The sequence below is a fragment of the Microcaecilia unicolor genome, chromosome 12 (genome assembly GCF_901765095.1).
Source record: "Microcaecilia unicolor chromosome 12, aMicUni1.1, whole genome shotgun sequence".
In the NCBI taxonomy this organism is placed as follows: domain Eukaryota; kingdom Metazoa; phylum Chordata; class Amphibia; order Gymnophiona; family Siphonopidae; genus Microcaecilia; species Microcaecilia unicolor.
Genome location: NC_044042.1, coordinates 9,917,204 through 9,936,438, shown reverse-complemented (window position 1 = coordinate 9,936,438; position 19,235 = coordinate 9,917,204). Strand labels below are relative to the sequence as shown.

At 43.7% G+C, this 19,235-nt stretch overlaps 1 protein-coding gene across 1 annotated transcript in view; it reads right to left on the bottom strand.

The window, feature by feature from the left end:
• LOC115481560 (uncharacterized protein C6orf132 homolog) overlaps positions 1-19,235 on the bottom strand; it is a 69,081-nt gene that overhangs the window by 10,825 nt on the left and 39,021 nt on the right. The window contains exons 2-3 of the mRNA XM_030220796.1: positions 7,314-7,414; positions 3,710-3,785 (exon numbers count right to left, since the gene is read on the bottom strand). Of these exons, the coding sequence (XP_030076656.1) occupies positions 3,710-3,785; positions 7,314-7,414 (177 nt within the window). The remainder of the gene's footprint in view (positions 1-3,709; positions 3,786-7,313; positions 7,415-19,235) is intronic.

The window sequence follows — 19,235 nt, the reverse complement described above, 5'->3', positions numbered from 1 at the left end:
TGGAATATAATGGGTGTCTTATCTATCTATTAATACACCTTAGTAAAAAGACCCCTCAATTTACATATTAACATAGTAATATACTAAGTGACAGCAGATAAAGACCTGAATGGTCCATCCAGTCTGCCCAACAGTTATTATTTTTTTTTTAATATTTTATAAATACATATTCTTAGAAAAACAAACGTATTCTATTTTTATTGGCCAAAACTACTCACTTAAAAAAAATCCCTTACCAGAGCTCAATACGTGATTTTTATACTGTGGCAATAGGGCTGCATTTCAATTAAAAATGTAATCACGATTAATTGTGCAATTAAAGGTATTGTTCCCCTCCCCCCCCCCCAAACACTGCAACTCCTTATGACTCTAGGCAAGTCACTTAACCCTCCATGGTCCAGAGTCACAAGTAGCTGCAGTGGGGGGAAAAAAACAGCACACCTTTAATTTCACAATTAATCGTGATTAGAACTTTTAATCGAAATGCAGCCCTAAAAAGTAATAAAAAGAAAGAAATAAAAAAATTCTAGACTTGCTTTCCTGAAGTATGCTGTGAAAACTGTGCAGCTGTGTTTAGCTAGTCTGCATGCTGTTTTAGATTTTTTTAAACTTGTAATTTTTCAAATTTGTATTTTTTAGGGCTCCGTTGTGATTAAAATTTGTCATTGTGATTGATAGAGCTATTAAAAAAAATAAACGCAAAACAGCAAAAGTAGAGGCTGACAAATGCGCAAACCAATAGGGAGATAATATCAAAAAACAGTTTATTCAGAATATTCATATCAAGGACCCGACACGGTCCGTGTTTCGGCGCCAAAACGCCTGCCTCAGGGGTCACAATCAACTTTCTCTGAGAAGAAGCTGATTGGCTTGATTAATTCCTTTATGTATGCAAGTTAATCCACAGAGAGAACAAAAGAACAGCCAACCGATCAGCAAATACCATGCTTTGGCGCCGAAACACGGACCGTGTCGGGTCCTTGATATGAATATTCTGAATAAACTGGTTTTTGATATCATCTCCCTATTGGTTTGCGCATTTGTCAGCCTCTACTTTTGCTGTTTTGCTTTGACTTTCCGTGGAGGCTCCTCCTGTCTTCTTGGATTTGAAAAAAAAAAATAAACAACATACCTTTAATCGCACGATTAATCACGATTAAAATTGTAATCAAAATGCGGTCCTACAAAACGCAAAGTGAAAAATTACAAATTAAAGAATCTAAAACAGCGTGCGGAGTGGAGTAGCTATAAACACCCGTACAGTTTTCACAGCTTGCTTCAGAAAAGCAAGCCTATTTTATACAGATCAGGGTGCAGTTAATGAACTATGGGGTCCTTTAAGAAACGCAAACTGATTTAGCGCCCAGTAACAATTAGTGCGTGCTAAATGCCGTGCATCTCATTACATACCTATGGACTGCATGGCAATTAACGCACACTAATTCATTAGCACACATTAATAAATCCGTTAGCGTACCTTAGAACCCCTATGTGATTTATGGAGCTTAACAGACATGTGAACACAGTAGAGAGCCAAGTATGTTTTGGGGTTTTATTTTTCTTTCATCTCCCCAAGATGAGCAGGCATTATAGGGAAGAAAGACACTTAAGACCAAATTCTATATATGGGAATGGGAAATGGGACTTGATATACTGCCTTTCTGTGGTTTTTGCAACTACATTGAAAGTGATTTACATAGTATATTCAGGTACCTACTTTGTACCAGGGCCAATGGAGAGTTAAGTGACTTGCCCAGAGTCACAAGGGGCTGCAGTGGGAATCGAACCCAGTTCCCCAGAATCAGAGTCCGCTGCACTAACCACTAGGCTACTCCTTCACTAGCAACATTCCATGTAGAAGCCTGCCCTTGCAGATCACCAATGCGGCCACACAGGCTTCTGTTTCTGTGACTCTGACGTCGGCGCCAGGAACCTAGAAATCACTGGGGATAATTTGAGAGTGGGAGACTCGCCAGAGTCGGTGGGAGGAGGATGCTAGTGTACAGCACATGCAGCATGTGCAGGCAGACCTGTGCTGTGCTGAGGGCCGTGGGGTAACCCCAGGTGAGTGGCTAGGCATTTCATGACAGGGTCCTTAGAAAATTGCATGTGTAAACTCTAATTAGTGCAAATTATTGGCGCTGATTGGCTAGTTAAACAGTTACGTTGTGTGCATAATTTGGCCGCACTGCCAAATCGTGCATGCAAGTTTAGTCACCATATATAGGATCCGGGGGCTAAATGTCTAACTGTGGCAGGTTGCAGCTGTTCTTAAGGACTGAGGGATCTTTTTCCTCGACCTAATCATCATCATTTAAACAAACATTCATATGATCATTGATTATTTTGCATTTGTTTATATATTTCAACTTTTTTTATTATGTCAAATCATTGCAATACAATATAAACTTCAAGCATAGTATACACACAATTTGTCTCTCTTATTGTTCTATTTCAAAACAGCAGTTACATTTGACAAGTTTAAGATACTTTGATCCCCTTTTTCCTACTTCCCTCCCACCCTCTTACCCCTCTTCCCTCCCTCCCCCCTCTCATCTCTATCTCTAGTCCCCCCCCCCCCCCCCCCCCCCCCATAATTATTCCATGTTATACTCCACGCACTGTATTTATTATCTATTATTTTATGTTAAGGTGTTGACAATGAGGCTTCGTCCTCTTTGGGTCATTTTATCTAAGTAGCATCCCCATATTTTAAGAAATCGAATTTTCTTTTTGCAATGCCCTTTAGCCTCTTTTGCTTCCCATACCAGTAATTGATGTACTCGGTTGCGCCAATGCCAAAAAGTTGGTGGATTGGCTGCAGTCCAATATTGCATAATACATTTCTTCGCTACAAGACATAATTTTCGATATAACATTATTTTATCAGCATTCAGTCTCGATTTGCATTTGTTTATAAAGCAGAGGTGATTAACTGTAGGCTGAAAAATATCCGCTTGGGAAAATGAATTAAATGTCTCGCTGTCCAGTAAGGAGTGGGATCTCTTTTGGACAAAAACTATGCGTTCCTCTATTTCAGCTGCCCTCCTACAGTCTACCTATTACATTGTTCATAAATCCTACTGGACGCCTGTAAAGCTTGCTAAAGTATACCCGAGTGTTTCAAATCTATGTTGGTCTTGTCAGTCTGGAGTGGGTACCCTAGAACATTTGCTTCTCTCTTGTTGTAACCTTCAGTCGTACTGGAGTGCAGTTTGGGACACTACCCAGAAAATATTTACAATCCAAGACTCTCTTGTCTTTTAAAATATTAATCCTTAAGGCTTCGACTGCTGGCTTGTCCATTCCTCAAAAATATGCCCAACTGTTTAACTTAATGATTTCTCTCGCTCTTCATCTGATTGCATTGTATTGGAAAACTAATCAGCTTGTTTCCTTTCATGAATGGTGGAATCTGCTGTGTTCCTATAGGCGATATGAGGAACTGGCTGCCATGATGAGATTGGGTCACTTCTCATCTTTCCACAAAGCATGGCCGCTGCTAGACGCCTATGTATCTTGTGAAAAGGAATTAATTCTTTAAAGTATGTTGCATATACTGTTCTGTTTTACTCATATCAGCCCACTGACCTTTTAAAATTTTATTCTATTCCATATTATATTTTGCTGTATGTTTTCATAAATACTATGTTGTTTTAAAATTAATAAAGTTAAAAAAAAATATATATATATATATCAAACTGCTTACCTAGAGAAATATTATCAGCGAAGCTCATAGGCACTGAGGGAGTCGGAATAGCCAGTCCATGTGTCTCCTGGTTATTCTGAAAGAAGACCAAGTGAAATAAGTGATAGGGTCTAGTAGCAAAACTGCAGGTTGTTTGGAAAGATGGGGTGTGTGTTGGGGGAGGGGAAGGATTGGGTTTCCTTATGGTCATCAAGGCCAGTGCAAGAATATTTGGTGCCCTCGGCAAACCTTGCATCCCTCCGCACACCCCCTTGTCTAACTCCAGCCCCTCTTTTGAAACCTACATACCTTTGAAACCCTAACCTAAAACTTCCCCCAGTGACTCAGCCCCTGGCAGGAGGCTAGTCTCGCAGTATGAATCATGAAGTTATGGGTCTCAAAGCTCATATTATCAGACTGACTTTGCACAGAAAAGTAAACAGTGCCAGGGTAGGGCTTCTGGAAGGGGCTAGAAATTACTTATTTGGAGTTTGCTCACGCCTTTTCAGTAGTAGCTCGAGGTGAGTTCCATTCAGGTACTCTGGATATTTCTCTGTCCCAGGAGGGCTCACAATCTAAGTTTGTACCTGAGGCAATGGAGGGTTAAGTGACTTGCCCAAGATCACAAGGAGCAGCAGTAGGATTTGAACTGGCCACCTCTGGATTACAAGACTAGTGCTCTAACCACTAGGCCACTCCTCCACTAGCAACATTCCATCTAGAATCTCAAAAAGTGGCAACATTCCAGAATCTCAAAAAGTGGCAACATTCCATGTAGAATCTTCAATAGTAGCAGCATTCCATATATTTATTTATTTTTTGCTTGCACCTTTTTCAGTAGTAGCTCAAGGTGAGTTACATTCAGGTACTCTGGATATTTCTCTGTCCCAGGAGGCCTCATAATCTAAGTTTGTACCTGAGGCAATGGAGGGTTAAGTGACTTGCCCAAGATCACAAGAAGCAGCAGTGGGAATTGAACCGGCCACCTCTGGATGTCAAGACCGGTGCTCTAACTACTAGGCTACTCCTCCACGCCATTGTCACTTCTAAATTCGTGGCACTCTGGGTGACTGCTTAGAAGCACCGACCCTGCTGGTCATATGAAATCCTGGGATTTTAACAAAAAAAACCACCAACACATCAAAAATCCTTGTCTGCAAGGATGCAGTGATTTTCTGTGACATCACATTAGGTCACCGAGTTGGAACCCTCGAACTTGCTTCCTTTTCCCTATTGCAGCTGAAATGAATGCAGCTGTCCTACAGAACAAGAACAAGGCCAGTGCCAGGCAGACTTCTATGGTCTATGCCCTGAAAATGGCAAGGACAAATCAAGGTCAAGTACACATATATAGTATCACATTATACCTTATGCTAGTGGTTCCCAAACCTGGTCCTGGAGGCACCCCTGCCAATTGGGTTTTCAGGATATCCACAATGAATATTCATGAGAGAGATTTGCATGCACTGCCTTCACTGCATGCAAATCTATCTCATGAATATTCATCGTGGGTATCCTGAAAACCCAACTGGGTGGGGTGCTTTCAGGACCAGGTTTGGGAATCACTGCCTTATAATATGAGTTTATCTTGTTGGGTATTTATCTGCCGTCATCTACTACGTTACTGTGTAAATCAGGAAAGGCACAGAAGCCCGTGTTTAGCAGCTCAGTCACGAAAAGTTTATTTCTTGGGAATAAGAGATCCCACTCCTTGTGTTCAGCACTGGTCACTCGTTTTGCAATTCCCTTAGAAATAAGAGTGTGGGGAATTGGGGCTGTACTGATGTACAGTTGATTCCTGTTTGACTTACCCATCGGCACTCCCAACCCCATCGACCCTGCCACCATCAATTGAGATTTTTACACCCCTCCATGTGTGTATCCTGTGCAGTCACAGTGTCACACCATTTGGTTCAGAAGCTGCAAAGAACGCACCACTGTTTTCAAAAGCAGTTTGCTGAACGTTACAAGCTACCGATGTGCTCTCAAGGGGATTCTGGATGCCTGCTCCATTACCTAAGGGTTGGGATTGCCAACTGGTAATATTTTCTTCAGGATAAGTTGATCCAGTCCTGCTTTTACTCTTTCCCCCATATTTATTTATAAAATTCTTATATTCTGCCTATCTAGAAATCAATCAACGGAAAGTCGATCCCAACAATGTGAAAATCTGGCGACACTAACCAGACAGTAGTAGAACACTCCCAACTAACTGACAAAAACAGTCAGATGAATTTAAATAATTTGTTGAATAAATTTGGAGGATTTATCAGAATATTACCACTGGCGTCCTTGAGGAAGACTCTTGAAACGGAAATTTCTGTTGGACGTTTGGGAAGTTACAGTGTATGACCGACGAAAGGATCCAGATAAGTCCGTTCCTGTTTGTTTCTCCATTTCCCAGTGTGGACTTGAGTTAATGAAGTAACAGAATTTCCCTTCACTCATCTTACAGGAGTTTGTTTTGGTCCTCCTCAAGGTGAACTCTGGCGACACTAGACATTAGTAGGACTCTTTATTATTTATTGCACTTGTATTCCACATTTTCCCACCTATTTGCAGGCTCAATGTGGCTTACAGAGATCTGTTATGGCATCACCGTAACAGAGAAGAAATACAATTGATGTTACAAAGGATAAACGAAGATAAGATGATTAGGTTGTGTAGCTATACAGTGAGACGATCTGGATAAAGAAGTGTAGGGGTTGAGTTCTAGTCATTATTGGTTCTCGTGGTAAGCTTTATTAAAGAGATAGGTTTTCAAAGCTTTGTGGAAGTTAGTTCCATTTGGTAGTGACTTCACTTTGCACTTCACTTAATTGAAAATTTGGGGTGTTGTTTGGGGAGTGTCCCATGATGTCTAGAGCTTTTCATGTGAGCGCTCATGTGGCAGTTTGACTTACTGAAGTTTTGCTCGGCTGTATTACAGCCTATACTGAACTCTCCTCTTCACTTCTTTAAAATTTATTCAACAAATTATTTAAATTCATATGACTGTTTTTGTCAATTAGTTGAGAGTGCTCTACTACTGTCTGGTTAGTGTCGCCAGATTTTCACATTGTTGGGGTTGACTTTCCGTTGATTGATTTGCTTTTGTCTCTCACTTGGGATTTCTCTAGTTGTTATTGATTTGTATCTACAAATCTAAGCAGCAATCATATGGACATTATAGCTCCAATTTCAAGTTTCCATATATAGCGGGGTAAATTCCAATCAAAATGATGCCAGCTGGCCACCTTAATCGCAAGAAGTGTGCGACACAAGCCTCCCTCCTCCAATCCATTCTAGGTAATAGATGAGTTGTGGCACTGATTGAGAGACTGCACAGAATTTTGAGCACATTACTCTATGTTTTAAACATAATGTCCAGGAAAAGCTAAAATATTACTATTTCTAACCCTCTGTAGCAGATCAGAGAATTTTATTCAAGCATTAGGATGTAAACTCTTTGCTCTAAAACCCTACTATTCAAACTGGTTTAGGGAAGACGCCCGCTTCCAAATCCAGGTAGGTTTAGGTCCCAGTCTTGACGTGTTCCTGTAGTGGGGTAATTATCCACTTTCTCTCTGAAGATAATGGGTTGTCCAGGAACTAGCGGCCAGGAGAGCAGAGGGTTTCTACTTACACTAGAGGAGAACGGTAGGAAGGGTCGGACCCTAGGTCGGTTTCTGAGCGTTGCCGTTCCAGAATCATCATCAGCAAACGAAAACGATGCAAACGGTGTATCTGTGTGACCAAAACAAAAACATTGAAAAATTAAGTAAAAAGAAAGGCAGAAACTGCAAGTTTATGAACATTGTTTAACCTCGTTTTCACCGTTTATTAGTCTTCTAGTGATACCAATTGCATGTTCTCCCCTTTTTTACCTGATTGTTCATTATATCATCCATGTTTCTATATATATTACCAATTGTATCTGTACTCTGAAATGGCATAAGTCATGACGGAAAATTGTTAGCCACATTGAGCCTGCAAATAGGTGGGAAAATGTGGGATACAAATGCAACAAATAAAGAAAATATGCAAAGCTGTAACCACTTTGTTGGTCCTTCCCCTCCCCCTCCAGGGGAACCATCTCTTCTCCTCTCTTCTCCCCTCCCCGCTATGGGCACCATCTCATTTTTCCTTTCCTCTCCTCTCCCTGTATAGGCACAATCTTCTTTCTTTTCTCTTCTCTTCTCTTACTACTACTATTTATCATTTCTATAGCGCTACAAGGCATACGCAGCGCGCTGTACACCATACACAAAAAAGACAGTCCCTGCTCAAAGAGCTCACAATCTAAATATGGAATGTTGCTAGTGGAATAGCACAGTCACAAAAGAGAGGGAAAACAGCATACAAGTACAACAAAGCAAACAAAAAAGAAGCAAAAAACTGGGCCTTCAGGATTGAGAAAAAATGCAGAGCTCTCAGGAGAAATCTGCTGCAATGCTTCAGGGCACAACCTGACAATGAAACAGCAGATGAAACTAGCAGAGCTTCATGCAGGCCTGACCTCAATCAGGGATTATTCTCCTGAGAGCTCTGTTTCATTGAAGCCTGCTTCCAAACCTTGGAGTCCAGAGAGCTTCTTGCCCTTCAGCTGAGTCCCCAGTCGTCCCAGTGAGTCCCTGGTCGCTGGCTGCAGATTCTTACCCCGATCGGTTTACTTACCTTTTGTGCTTCAGTTTGCAAGCTGACCGATAGGAGTTTATTGACCCCTGATGCAGGCGTTTGTACGCCGAAACACGGCCCGTGTCGGGTATTTATGATATTAAAGGACTGCATTTTTTCTCAATCCTGAAGGCCCAGTTTTTTGCTTCTTTTTTGTTTGCTAGTGGAATAGCAACATTCCATGTAGAATCTCAAATAGTAGCAACAGAATCTCTAATAGTAGCAACATTCCATGTAGAATCTCAAGTAATAGCAACATTCCAGAATCTCAAATAGTAACAACATTCCATGTTCCACTGCACTAACCACTAGGCTACTCCTCCACTACCAACATTACATGTAGAAGCCTGCCCTTGCAGATCAGCAACGCGGCTGCGCAGGCTTCGGTTTCTGTGAGTCTGACGTCCTGCACGTACGTGCAGGACGTCAGACTCACAGAAACAGAAGCCTGCGCGGCCACGTTGCTGATCTGCAAGGGCAGGCTTCTACATTACTACCACTGCTTATCACTTCTATAGCGCTACAAGGCATACGCAGTGCTGTACACCATACACAAAAAGACAGTCCCTGCTCAAAGAGCTTACAATCTAGATAAGACAGGTAAACAGACAGAACAATTAAGGGTAGGGGAATAAATAGGCGAGGTAAAAGGACAGGGCAAGTGAGTAGTGGTTAGGAGTCAAAAGCAGTGGTAAAGACTTTGAAGATGAGTAAAAATCGGGAGGACATGAAAGAAGTGTTAGTGGTGCTCTTACATGGAGCGGAGTAGTCTTCTGGTTTTTAGCATTTTCTTAGAGGTCCTTTTACTAAGCTGCAGTAAAAATAGACTTTAGCGTGCCCTTACACGGGTCTTTCCAGCACGCTAAGACCATTTTTACCATGGCCATAACAACCTTGATTTTCTTCCCCCCCCCCCCCCCCCCCCATTAATGGCCATGTGCTAATGTTCCTCTTCCCTTCCCCTGTCCTCTCTCTTCCCTTCCCCTGTCCTCTCTCCTCCCCTCTATGGCTATTTCCCCCCCCTCCCCCCCCCCCCGGGCACCATCTCTTCCCTTCTCCCTTCCCTTCAGTCTCCCATTTCCTCCCCTCCATAGGCCCCATCTCCCTTGTTTTGTTTATCCCATCCTTTATTTCATATCCTGGCATCTTTGCCTGGCCTTGTCGCATCTCCCCTCCCCTTTGCCTGCACTCTGGCATCTTGCACTCTCCTTCACCCCCACCACCCACCCCACAGTCTCTCATTTCTCTGCCTCTCCTCTCCCCCTGCACTCAGGCAACCTGACTCTCCCCAACTCTCCCTGCTTGCCTTTACTGTCTACAGCACTAGACAAATGCTGCTTCTCTCGAGATGGGAGTCCTCCCTCTGTAGCATCCCGCCGAAAGGAAACAGGAAGTTCTATCAGAGGAAGTGGAAGCAACAGAGGGAGGGCTTCCGGCCAAAGTTGCCAGATGGGCGGTTTTCCGCGACCCGCTGCGGGTTGCGGTTTTTTGGGTGGCTTTGATTTTTGTTGGGCGGTTTTTATTCTTCGTCCGGTTGTGGGTTTTTGACCCCTTTTCGACCCGTGGGAGGCAGAGTTAATGACATCGGGAGCGGGGTCGATGATGTAGGGGGCGGGGTGGAAAGAGGAAATGATGTCAGAAGGCGGGACTGAGGGAATGAACTCACGAAGGGAAGGCTAGAGACGGGCAGGGCTTTCAATGATGCGGCCACTTCGACGGAGGTAATAACAAAGATTTAAACCAACTGTGGCAGGAAGAAAAAGGGGGATGTTGGGGGGAGAAGAGGGCGGGTAGGTGGATATGAATGAAAGGGGAGGATGGGGGCAAAGGAGAATCGCTGGACATGGATGGTTGGAGGGGAGGCGGGGGAGAGAAGAGAATCGCTGGGTATGGATGGCTGGAGGGGGGGCAGGGGAGAGAAGAGAATCGCTGGGTATGGATGGCTGGAGGTGGGGCAGGGGAGAGAAGAGAATCTCTGGGTATGGATGGCTGGAGGGGGGGCAGGGGAGAGAAGAGAATCGCTGGGTATGGATGGCTGGAGGTGGGGCAGGGGAGAGAAGAGAATCTCTGGGTATGGATGGCTAGAGGGGGGGCAGGGGAGAGAAGAGAATCTCTGGGTATGGATGGCTGGAGGGGGGGCAGGGGAGAGAAGAGAATCGCTGGATATGGATGGATGGAGGGAGGGCAGGGGAGAGGAGAGGAGAGTTGCTGGACATGGATGGAGGAGAGGGAAGGGAGCGAGAAGAAATGCTGGACATGGATGATATCACATCGTACAATTTCTTTTGATGAGGGTACAGATAGTGATGATCCTTGAGAGGACCTAGTTCTAAGTGGTTTACAAACTAAAGAAGCCAAGACAAACCCTCAGGAATTACAGAGTTATCAGCTAGTTTCATAAAACAGCTACAGTTAAACAAATCTTTTAAAAAGAAGAGTTTTAAGATTTTTCCTACATAGAGGATAGTTAGTCATTGTCAGAACATGGCATTAACTTTTCCCATATCTTTGGTGCTTGAGACACCATCAATTTTCAAATAGATTGATTCTTTTTATACCCTTAGGTGACAGAGAAGAAAACTGTGAATTATAATTCAATCTTCTACTCCTATTGGGAATAGTAAATTCTAAGTGAGGCAATAGATACTCTGGACAGTCACCATTTAAGACCCTGAACACCACGCAGGAAAATGTATACATAATTCTGGCCTCAATGGGTCACCAGTGAAGTTTTTCATAGCATTTAGGGACCCTTTTACTAAGCCGAGGTAGAGCTAACACGCAGTTAGCGAGCGCCAAATCAACACTACCGTTAGGGTAAAGCAGAAACCCGGCAGTAATTCAGAAGTTGGCGTGTGCTGTTTCCCACAGTAGAAAATAATTTTCTATTTTCTACCACAGGGGGTGTTCCCGGTGGTAATCGGCAGCGTGGCCACATTGCCGCGCACTGACTGATTACCGCAGGTAAATGGGCGGTGGTAAGGGCTCGGGCAGTAAATAGCTGCACGCTACTTTTAATATTAGCGCACGGCCATTTACTGCCCCATTAAAAAAAGGCCTTTTTACCCACCACGGTAAAAAAATGGCCCAGCGCACACCAATTTCATGCGTCAAAATTAGCACAGGCCACTTTTTACCACAACTTAGCAAAAGGGCCCCTTAGTGATTCAATCATGTTTCTGTAAAGAAAAAAAAAACCATCAATCACACCACCATATTTTGGATCGATTGTAACTTTTGTAGAGTTTGTTTAGATGCCCCCAAATATAAAAGATTACAATAATCCAATTTAGATAACAATAAAGATTGAACAAGTAGTCTAAATTCATTGAATTCAAAAAATTTTCTAATACGTCTTAAGATTCTTCATCACCATTATCACCAATACTCTTCAACATGATGATGATTCCACTGGCATAGTCCTTATCCAACCGAGGCCTTAACCCATTCATTTACGCAGATGATGTTACAATATACATCCCCTTCAGACATGATCTCACAGAAATAACCAACAAAATCAACGATAGTCTGAACATCATGGACACCTGGGCAAACTCATTCCAACTGAAATTGAACACCGAAAAAACACATTGCCTCATCCTCTCCTCTCCATGTAACAAATACAAACCCACAACCATAAATACTCCATGTCATACCCTCCCTACCTCGGTCAGTTTGAAAATACTCGACATCACACTCGATCGCAACCTTACCCTCGAGAGCCAAGTAAACTCTGTAACAAAGAAAATGTTCTATTCAATGTGGAAGCTCAAACGATTAAAACCTTTCTTCCCAAGAGCAACTTTTTCGATACCTAATACAATCAATGGTCCTAAGCCATGCAGATTATTGCAACGGAATCTAAGCGGGCTACAAAGAACAACTCATAAAAAACTCCAGACCGCCCAAAATACAGCAGCAGCCAGGCTGATATTCAGCAAAACACGCTTCGAAAGTGCCAAACCCCTCCGAGAAAAGTTGAATTGGCTCCTAATCAAAGAACGGATCATCTTCAAAATCTGCACCTAAGTCCACAAAATCATATACGGCGTAGTCACAGAATACATGACAGACCTCATAGACTTACCAATAACAAACAAAGTCAGATCATCAAGATCCTTCCTAAACCTACACTACCCAAATTGCAAAGGACTGAAATACAAAACAACTTACGCAGCCGGCTTCTCCTACATAAGCGCATAACTATGGAATGGGATCCCAAAAGCTATGAAAGCAATCCACGACCACTTGAACTTCAGGAAATCACTAAAAACCAACCTCTTCAAAAAGGCCTACCCCAACGACCCCATGTAAACCTCTTCACCCAGCAACATAGCATGACTATGATTGAACAGGACAACAAGCAATCTTCATCCATTCCGACCCTCCACTTATACCTCATACGATCACTATACAACTTTGTATTTGTTATCCACCGACTGGGCAAACGCCTTTGACGGTACTATGTAAGCCACATTGAGTCTGCATATAGGTGGGAAAATGTGGGGTACAAATGCAACAAATAAATAAATAAATAAAAGGAGCTTTGGATAATACTTACGTCAATTCTAAAATAGCTGGCATGAGCTTAAAGTAACCCGTTAGGCTATACTTAAGTTTCTTATGAACAGACTTTGCCCATTTCTGCCTATGAATTGCTCCATCTTAGCTCCACACCATTTTTCCACCACCGAACTTCCACAGAATGGTCTGCTGATATTCAGAAAAGTTCTTAACCCCAAGAGTGAATTATCGCAATGGATGCAAGTTAACAAGACTGCTACAGGCACAACTAGATGGAGAAACCTTTGACACGGCAGCTTGGTATTGAGAATTCACGTTCCCAAAATGTTCAGAAATTGCAAGGAAACCAACAAGACCAAAGCATCCACCTCCCTGTCTAGTCAAGGCTCATAAACCAATCAGGCAGACTGGACAAAAAAAGATGCAGGAGAAGGGAATGCTGATAAAACACCAGTAAAATACATTTTGTCAAAGTGAACATCTATATTACAAAAATCTCCAGGGCACGTTAAAGTAATTTATTTCAAACATTTATATTCTGTGGACCAAGCTAGTTCTAAGCGGATTACAAAACCTTTACAAACACCCACCCAGTAGATCGTTTTCACAATCAGACTTCCGCATAACTCCATGCAATCTGTACATAAGGGGCACTTGACCTCCTACCTGGAAGGGCTATGTTGCCTTAGCGTTTTTTACTTTGAAGACACGCAGAAAATGTAAGATTTTTTTTTTTTTGGCACAAGAAACGTATTCCAAAAGCAATGCCAAAGCTATGCACAGCAAGCAATTGTGATCACTTATGTCTCTCTAAATCACCCAGTAATAAGACCACACATTGTTTGAATCAAATTAAACAATGGTTACATTTGAAGGTGGCTTTTGGCAGAGCTACCCTCAGTGAGGCGGAAAAGCAGGAGAGATAAGGGGAACTGAGTGTTCTTCTGAGACTTATGAAATATTTTCCCTAATCTCCTCTTCAGATGCTATCGGTGTTGTTCAAAAAACAAAGCTTTCTTTGTATGAGTGTATGGTGCAAGTGAACGAAAATAGTGCAGTGGCCTAATGGTTAGAGCACTGGTTTTGCAATCCAGAGGTAGCTGGTTCAAATCCCACTGCTACTCCTTGTGATCTTGGCCAAGTCACTTAACCCTCCATTGCCTCAGGTACAAACTTAGATTGTGAGCCCTCCTGGGACAGAGAAATATCCAGAGTACCTGAATGTAACTCACCTTGAGCTACTACTGAAAAAGGTGTGAGCAAAATCTAAATAAATAAATATTGAAGAGTCTACATGGAATGTTGCTACTATTCTACATGGAGATTCTACATGGAATGTTGCTACTAGTGGAGGAGTGGCCTAGTGGTTAGAGCACTGGTTTTGTCATCCAGAGGTGGCCAGTTCAAATCCCACTGCTGCTCCTTGTGATGTTGGGCAAACCACTTAGAGCCTCTTTTACTAAGGCGCGCTAGCAATTTTAGCACGCGCTAATATTTAGGGCACACTAAGGGGTCCTTTTACAAAGGCACGCTGAAAAATGGCTTGCGGTAGTGTAGGCGCAGGTTTTGGGCGCACGGCGATCCATTTTTCGATGCACCTGTAAAAAAGGCCTTTTTATTATTATTGTTGCTGAAAATGGACATGCGGTAAAATGAAAATTGCCGCCCGTCCATTTTGGGTCCGAGACCTTACCACCAGCCATTGACCTAGCGGTAATGACCTACTCATGTCAAATGCCACTTGGCGCGCGGCCGAAAATAAAAAAAATATTTTTCGGACGTATCGGATGCGCGCCAAAAATGAAACTACTGCAAGAGCCACGTGGTAGCTGGGCAGCAACTCTATTTTGTCACACTTTGGGCGCGTGTAGATTCTTACGCGTCTTAGTAAAAGAACCCCTTAAACCTCCATTGCCTCAGGAACAAAATTAGATTGTGAGCTCTCTGGGGACAGGGAAATACCCAGTGTACCTGAATGTAACTCATCTTGAGCTACTACTGAAAAAAAAAAGTGTGAGCAAAATCCAAATAAATACATGAAGACTGTCCACGCAACATACCATGAATGCCTGAATTAGTACAATTTCTCTTGGCTGTAAAAATTCCTCCTTATGTTATCTGTACATTTGCAAGGGCACTTGCTAAAGACATCAACTGTTCCTGTTGGCCCTGTAACTGACCACAGTAAACATGTCACCATGTGTTGTTCCGGTTCTAAACAGAGGGCAGTGGCAGCTAACAACTTGAGAGGTCAAGCAAAAGAGATGCGGAGAGGGACGGCGAGCGTCGGGTAGTTGTACCTCTGAATTCTCATAGGCAAATCTCAACTGGGCAGACTGGTGGACCAAATTGGTCTTTATGTTTAAATCATCTTTATTGGTAGCAATAAAACACTTTAACAGTACTTAAAAAAAATGGTAATATTCATATACATAGAAACTTCTGCATACGATTCTAGCTCCCAGCATTTAATTTCCCCCCCCCCTCCCAACTTCACTACCCTACCCCAACGGTAATGCCTATTTCCGTAGTGGACTTTGCCATTATTTGTGCTTATCCATTCCTTTTGCAAAATAAGGCCTGCAAGCCACATTATACAACTAAGAAGCTCTTCATCTATAGCATAACAGTCATTATATGATCCCTAGCCCTCCCCCCCCTCCCCCCCCTCCCCCTTTCTATTGCTAACGCCCCAATTTAAGCAAGTGATTTAACAACCAAACCCCAATAATATATCCCTAATTGAAGAGGACACATTTTATGCAACACCTAGTTCAGTCATCTCCTCTATCAGAAATTCAGTATAAAGCTTCGTCCTCCCGGGGGAAGAGTTAACCACAAAGGTTCCCACTGCTTCCAAAACTGTTCCCCAGGTTCACTGTCCCACGTTTTGACCTGACATCGGTCCAGTCTCATTTGTGTGATCATTTGGGATCTCCAATAAGTTAGGGAGGGTTCCCTCTCCGAAATCCAAAATTTTAGAATGGTGGCCAGCCCAAAATAAACGGCCATCTTTATGTACCCCTTGAAACCTGCTGGCGGCGAAGAGGAGTAGCTGTATTTATGAAATATGATAAGGGGATCCCTCAACAGAGTACAACCCCATTGGCCCTCCACCGCTTGTAACATCCCCTCCCAAAACCGCTGCACCCACTGACAGTGCCAGAACATATGGCCCAAATTCGCATTAGCTATACCACACTTCGGGCATGTACCGTCACACCGGGCGACGAACTTAGCAGCCCTCCTCGGGGCTATATACATTCTAAGTAAAATTTTGTACAGTCGTTCCCGTTGTGGGATCGAAAGACTCATTTTATACAATTGTTTTATTAGGGATTGACATGCCTCTACTGTCACTTCACATTCCAGGTCTTCTGTCCACCCACGGGCCAAGCGCGCATAGTCTATCTCTGTAGCTGTGTCCCTCAACTGTTGAAGATGAAATTTAAGTGGCACCGACAATTGTGCTCCCAAGGTGTACATTTCCGCCAAAACCTCCTGCACATCTTCCGTGAGGTCTGTCCAGCAGAGGGAGGCAACATAATGCTGTAGTTGAAGATGTGCAAACTGATGACCCGCGCCCGTTCCTATTAATTCTGTTAGCTCTGTGAAAGACCTCACCCTCCCCTCCCCCGTGAGCACCTGAGACAAGTAAATTACCCCCTTTCCCGCCCACCTCGTAAAAATACTTCCGCCCTGACCTGGTGGAAAATCCGGGTTATCGCAGATGGGCAGGAGGGGAGTCACCCGTGCCGTGAACTGGTGTCTCCTGCATATCCATCTCCAGGTAGCCCGGAGGGCCGATAACATGGGATGAAGCCGGAGCGCCCCCCGTGGCATCCCCCGTCCCCCATGCAGAAGGCAACTAAAATGCCACCCCGGGAACCACGATACCTCTACAGGGGTCAGGGAAAACTCAGATGTGCCTCTAAACCAATCGTTTATATGTCTCATCCCACAGGCCACGGAGAGGAGCTTTATACTAGTTAGTCCCATCCCGCCGCTCTCCCGTGGTGTGACCAGTGTCGACATCGGAAGGCGAGGTCTTTTCCCCTGCCAGAGAAACTGTTGTAACAGCTTGTTTAGGCCCTTCTCCTCCTTGCCTTGGAGGAATATCGGCAATTGTTGGAATAAGTATAACCATTTAGGGGCTAGCAACATATTGACCCTATCCTCCCCCAGAGAGACAAGGGCAGCGCCTGCCAGAGTGACAGTTTCTGTTTTGTCAGTTGCACCAAGGGTTTGACATTACATGAGTATAACACTCTTAGGTCTCTAGGAATCAGGACCCCCAAGTATTTCAATTGTCCCTCCCATCTCAAAGGAAAGTCCCCCCTCCATTTATGTTGTATTGTCTGATCTAAAGCCATGGCGCAGGATTTTTGAATGTTTAATGAGAAGCCAGAGAGTCTCCCGTATTCCTTAATTACAGATAGGGCCTTCTCCAAAGAGGGTTGCGGATCTGTCAGAGCAATCACAATATCATCGGCATAGGCCAATGTTTTAACAATTTCAGATCCAAGGTTCACCCCTTTTATCTCGTTGGAGCCATTCAAAAGTCTGAGTAAAGGCTCTAGGGAGAGGTCAAACAGCAGAGGTGACAGGGGGCACCCCTGCCGTGTCCCTCTATAGATAGGGAACCGTTCAGATCTGCCCCTATTAACAGCGATCCTTGCTCCCACATCAGTATATAAAACTTGTATGAATCTTCTAAACCCTCTCGGCACCTTCATCCATTCCAACACATGAAAAAGGAACTCCCATGACACGCGGTCAAACGCCTTAGAAGCATCCAAACTGGCTAGTATCATGGGATCTCCCTTGGCTGCACACTGCGCCATGGCCAAGAGTATTCTGCGCACATGTAACACCGAGTGTCTCTTCGGTATGAACCCCACCTGCGCCTGGCCCACTACCTCTGGAATATGCCTAATCAGTCTATTTGCCATCACCTTAGACAGCAGTTTAATATCCACGTTAATGAGGGAAATAGGCCTATATGATTCGGGATCCTCCGCCAGTTTCCCCGGCTTAAGGAGCATTACTATTAAAGCCGTGTTCTCGTGTTGTGGGAACTCCCCTGTGTCCAACACTGCATTATAGTACTCTAGGAGTGATCCCATGATGGGAAGTTGCATTGCTTTGTAAAATTCCCCAGAATATCCATCCATCCCCGGCGCAGAATTCAATTTTAGTCCCTTTATTGCCTTCTGTAATTCCCTAGGGTGTAGGGGGGCGTCCAGAAAATCCTGCACCTCGTTAGAAAACTTCTCCAACCCTGCCCTGTCCAAAAGTGCAGTAACTTCCTCTCTGTCAAGGGAACTCCCACTAGCATACAATTGTTGAAAGTGCTCTTGAAATATTTTCAGAATCTCCTGTGTTTGGTTTGTGACCTGACCATTATCCCCTTTCAAGGCAGCTATAGTCCTATTACCCCCCCCCCCCCCCCGACTTTAACCATTTTTGCCAAGAGGCCACCTTGACGGTGCCCATATCTATGAAACCTATAATTCTGGAAAACTAGCTGTCTTTTTGTTTGTTCGTGTAGCAAGGAGTTAAGTGATGCTTGTATAGATAGGTAGTTATCCTTTGTGTTTTGTGTTGGAGACGTCAGCATTGCGCGCCTGGCCCGCCGTAGATGACCAGACAGATTTAAAATATTAGCCGCCAATTTTTTGCGCCTTGTGACTGTATATTGTATAATATCTCCTCTCAAGACGGCCTTGGCAGTACACCAAAACAGCTTTGGGTTTGTCTTATGTTGCCCATTATTGTGCAAGAAATCCTCCCACCTCTCTTTCAGAAATTTAATAAATTCAGGGTCTTTCACTAAATAATTGGGAAATCTCCATTGTCTCACTGTGGGACTACCCTCTGGGGCCTCTAGTTCCACCCAGATCGGCGCGTGATCTGAGACCACCACTTGTTCTATTTTTGCCTCTGTTACCCCAGGGAAGAGCGAGGGAGAGACAAACACGTGATCGAGTCTCGCCCAAGACCCATGCGCCCTGGATCTGTGTGTGAAATCCCTATCTTCAGGGTGTAACAATCGCCATGAGTCCATTAATCCCAGAGATGTGGCAAATGTCGATAACACCTCTTCACCGCCCTTTCTCCTTGTCCCCGTGTTCCTACTACCCGTGCAGTCCACTTCAGGGTCCATCAAGGCATTCATGTCACCAGCTAGTATTAGATGTTTGCCTTGATATGGAAGCAGTTCCTTTAAAAGATGAGAGAAAAAACCCGGGACCTGAGGGGTAGGGCCATATACAGACAATAGATAAACCTCCCTTCCCTGGAGACATATCTTTAGCAGGAGATATCTTCCTTTGTCATCCTGAAGAATTTTTTCAGCTGAGTATAC